The sequence below is a fragment of the Neopelma chrysocephalum genome, unplaced genomic scaffold, assembly GCF_003984885.1.
Source record: "Neopelma chrysocephalum unplaced genomic scaffold, ASM398488v2 Primary Assembly neopelma1_225, whole genome shotgun sequence".
NCBI lineage: Eukaryota > Metazoa > Chordata > Aves > Passeriformes > Pipridae > Neopelma > Neopelma chrysocephalum.
The window spans coordinates 90,668-95,049 of NW_020897887.1; the positions used below are offsets into that span (position 1 = coordinate 90,668).

Genomic DNA, 4,382 nt, shown 5'->3' on the forward strand with positions numbered 1-4,382 from the left:
CCAGGATGCCCATACTAAGCCCTGTTCCCTTTTCCCCAGGGCCTGGCACAGGTCTGGACTGTGCCAGGATGCCCACGCTGAGCCCTGTTTCCTTTCCCCAGGGCCTGGCACGGGTCAGGACTGTGCCAGGATGCCCACACTGAGCCCTGTTCCCTTTTCCCCAGGGCCTGGCACGGGTCAGGATTGTGCCAGGATGCCCACGCTGAGCCCTGTTTCCTTTCCCCAGGGCCTGGCCCGGGTCAGGATTGTGCCAGGATGCCCACACTGAGCCCTGTTCCCTTTCCCCAGGGCCTGGCCCGGGTCAGGACCGCCAGTGACGCCGTGGGGGTGGTGCTGAGGGAGCTGAAGCAGCAGAGCCCCCTCGGAACCTTCCGGCTGCTCGTGGCCGTGGACGGGGTCAACGCGCTCTGGGGCCGCACGACGCTCAGGAAGGAGGACAAGAGCCCTGTAAGGACGGGGTTGGGGGTCTCTCCTGCCCTGCTGCCAGGGACAGGGGCAGGGGAGGGGGTTTTGTGCAGCCTCAGCTCATCAGTGATCCCTGGGAGATGCTCGCTCCCTGCCAGGCCCATGTTTTTAGGGAAGGACAGTCCCTCCCAAAGGCAGACCCATGTTTTTAGAGAAGGACGGTCCCTCCCTTGCCAGGCCCATGTTTTTTAGGGAAGGAAGGTCCCTCCCGAAGGCAGGAGGGCTGGGGGGTGTTGTTAGAGTAGCAAAGGCCTGGGGGGTTTCCTGTGCAGCAATGACTTGGAGCTGCAGGGCCGAGGGAAAAACCTCCCTGAAGACACAGAGGATCCTCCCAGGGAAAAACCTGCCTGAAGGACAGAGAGGATCCTCCCAGGGAAAAACCTGCCTGAGGGACACAGAGGATCCTCCCAGGGAAAAACCTGCCTGAAGACACAGAGGATCCTCCCAGGGAAAAACCTCCCTGAAGGACAGAGAGGATCCTCCCAGGGAAAAACCTGCCTGAGGGACATGGAGGATCCTCCCAGGCTGATTGAAGGGAGGGGAGGGGAATTCCTGTGTCAGGCAGAAGCTGCTGGCATAAAAACCCCAAAACTGATGTGTCAAATCTCCTCCAGGTTTCTCCAGAGGAGCTGACGCTGGTGCACAACCTGAGGAAGATGATGATGAACGACTGGGTGAGTTCCAGGCTGAGCCTTTTGGGGCTCATTAAAGCCACCCCAGGCCCAAAGGCCACAGGTCCTGCAGCCCAGTTGGGTCTCCACCAGTGTTGGTGTCTCATCAGTGCTTCTGGCATCACCCAAAGAGAAGGGGAACAGCTCAAATCCAGAGCACTGCCCGATTCCTGTGCCAAATTCCAGTGTAGGAGCCCGAGCTGGAGGTGTTTGATAGCCCTTAGGACATCTGGGTTTATGATTTTTTTAACTGATTAGAAGTTTTAGTCCCTGCTTTTTCAGTCCCCTGGATGCTCAGAGCTCCAACAGTTGGGCTTCAGATTTAAAGGTCCTTTTTAAAAAAGCCTTTCAGTTGTTTGCAAACAAAACCATTTACAGGTAAGAGATGTTTAACACACAAGCTGTGTGTTCCCTGTGTTCCCATGGACCTGGAGTAGCAGAGTTAACGTGGTCAGGAGCATTTTAAGTCCATTTTATAGAATTTTGCAGTTGATGTAAGATCAAAGAAGCACAGAATCCCAGACTGGTTTGGGTTGGAAGGGACCTTAAAGCTCATCCAGTTCCCACCTCCTGCCATGGGCAGGGACACCTTCCACTGGCCCAGGTTGGTCCAAGCCCTATCCAACCTGGCCTTGGACACTTCCAGGGATCCAGGGGCAGCCACAGCTTCTCTGGGCAACCTGTGCCAGGGCCTCCCCACCCTCACAGCCAGGAATTCCTTCCCAACATCCCCCTGAGTCAGTGGGAAGCCATTCCCTGTGTCCTGTCCCTCCATCCCTTGTCCCCAGCCCCTCTCCAGCTCTCCTGGAGCCCCTTTAGGCCCTGCAAGGGGCTCTCAGGTCTCCCTGGAGCTTCTCTTCTCCAGGTGAACCCCCCCAGCTCTCCCAGCCTGGCTCCAGAGCAGAGGGGCTCCATCCTGGAACCTCCACGACCTGCTCTGGACTTGCCCCAGCAGCTCCATCTCCCGAGAAGAAGGTTCCTGGTGGGTTGATTGTGAAGCAGTGCCGTGCTGGCAGCTCTCAGGGTTTGTTTGTGCCCTGCCTTTCAGAGTGGAGGGGCTGTTGTGACCACCCTCAGCCAGACAGGCTCGCTCTTCAAACCCAGCTCTGCCTACCTGCCCCAGGAGCTGCTGGGCAAGGTGAGTCCCGGGGCCTCCTTTGGGGTTGCTTTGGTTTTATTTTTCCTCTTGGCTTTGGGAAACAAAAACCCCTGGTTGGGGGCCCAGGTTGTGTTCAGGGGGACAGACTGTGCTGTGTGTGGAGGGACAGCTCCAATCCCTGCTCTCTCAGCACCCAGGGAAGGGCTGGAGCTGTGCCAGGGCAGGCTCAGGTTGGATCTCAGGAAAATCCTTCCCCCAGAGGGTGGTTGGGCACTGCCCAGGCTCCCCAGGGCAGTGGGCACAGCCCCAAGGCTGCCAGAGCTCCAGGAGGGTTTGGCCAATGCTCTGAGGGACGGGGTGGGATTGTTGGGATATCCTGGACTGGATGATCCTTGTGGTTCCCTTCCCTCAGGATATTCCACGACTGAGCTCTGGTAAAGGTTCACATCAGCTACAAACAACTGCTGGATGTGTTTTCTTCTTTCTCCTCCATCTTTCAGCTAAACTTGTGACAATAAGTATTCTGGAAGTGGTGTGGAGTCAGTAGAAAGCTTGAAGTGCTCAACAGCCCTCTTTGTTAGAAAGCTGGTCAGGGAATTTGCAGAACTGTGAAAATATCCATTTATTTCTCATAGTGAGTGAATTGTATTAAACCAAAACAAATAAGTAATTATTAAGCAAAATTGTTCAGATCTAAGATAAAACCTGTACTACCATAAAATGACATTTTGTTAGCTTCCTTACACCAACTAATTCCCAAGCTACAGGTCCTTGAGAACTTTCTGGTGAGCTGAGTGGAGGAGAAGTCCAGTCTCTCCTCTGCTGTGCTTGGGTTGTTGCCATGGAAATACGACATCTTCAACTTTCTTTTGGTCCTTTCCCAGGCACAGGATAAAATAAAGCTCCTGTTAGAAGGAGAATTCCTCGTGGACATTATCAAGTCACTCAGATGCAGTTGCATAAGTGACTGAAAGGTGCTTCTCCTCTGTGTTCATGGAACCAGAGTTACTCACAGCTGCACTGCAGGATTGTAACAACCCCCTTTTCTTTTTCTTTATTCACCTTGGAGGGGAAACATCCTTAAATTAAGGCGTGTTTTTCCACGCCTTAGCAAATAAAAGGCTACAGGAAAGTTCCTTCTCAAAGCTCCAGCTCTGCATGCACTGGGTTAATCAGTCACCTCGTGGAGAGGCAGAATCAACCCCTGCTTGTGGAGATCCATCCATCCAGGCTGTGTCCAGCTGTTACTCACCCAGCCCTCCCTCCCTTCCCCCTTCCCTAGGAGGGGTTTGACGCCCTGGACCCCTTCGTGCCCATCCTGGTGCCCAACTACAGCCCCCGGGAGTTCGAGAGCTGCTACGGGTATTACCTGGAGCGCAAGTGGCTGCAGCACGAGCAAGGTCGGTGCCCCCGGGGCTCTGCCCGCCCTCTCTCGATCTCTCTCAATCTCTAAATCTCTCTTTCTTTCTCTTCCTCTCTCCCCCAGCTCGCACGGAGGACGGGAAGGCGGAGCTGCAGTTCCTGAGCGGCTCCAACCCGCGGCAGCTGGACCGGCTGGCGGGGCCCCTGTAGGGCAGGAATCGAGGGATGGGACCCTTCCCTCGCCCCCAGCCAGGGGCAGGAATCGAGGGATGGGACCCTTCCCTCGCCCCCAGCACTGCGGGCTGGGCGGCTGCTCCCTGCTCCGCGGGTTAAATCTCCCCCTCCCGTTAATTACTGTACAAATTTGGTATTAAACAACGGCCTCTCTCAAGAGGATTTTACACATTCCACGTTCTGCCACACCGAACTGGGGCGTCTGACACCCGACTGGAATTCTGGTTAGCACGTTAAATGTTCACAGAGGTGCTCCACGCAAACCAAGCCCGGAGGGAACGAAGCACACGCGTGGAATAAATCAGCCTGCACAGGCGTGGGGAGGGGGCGTTTTTGCCGATCCCCAAAGTTTATCCCGTAAAGGAGCAACTACGATTTTCATTTCCTCAAGGGGTTATTATTTCAGCTCGTTCCCAGCCCGGGAGCTCGTGGGGAATGTCACGGGGAATTCTGAACCACCGGTGGTTGTTCGCAGCCAGGGGGATCATCCCAGGGAATGTCACGGGGAATTCTGAACCACCGATGGTTGTTCGCAGCCAGGGGGCACATCC

The 4,382-nt window shown here is 55.4% G+C and overlaps 1 protein-coding gene across 2 annotated transcripts in view; it reads left to right on the forward strand.

Annotated features, from left to right (window-relative positions):
* DAP3 (death associated protein 3) overlaps positions 1-3,993 on the forward strand; it is a 17,360-nt gene extending 13,367 nt beyond the window's left edge. Inside the window, exons 9-14 of one of the 2 annotated variants that reach the window (XM_027703320.1) lie at positions 289-447; positions 1,080-1,139; positions 2,185-2,274; positions 3,518-3,635; positions 3,722-3,816; positions 3,864-3,993. In XM_027703320.1, the coding sequence (XP_027559121.1) occupies positions 289-447; positions 1,080-1,139; positions 2,185-2,274; positions 3,518-3,635; positions 3,722-3,807 (513 nt within the window). In that variant the 3' untranslated portion in view covers positions 3,808-3,816; positions 3,864-3,993. Of the gene's footprint in view, positions 1-288; positions 448-1,079; positions 1,140-2,184; positions 2,275-3,517; positions 3,636-3,721; positions 3,817-3,860 lie in introns of both variants that reach the window. The other variant, XM_027703319.1, reaches the window with a different exon arrangement.
* The last annotated feature ends 389 nt before the right edge of the window (positions 3,994-4,382 follow it).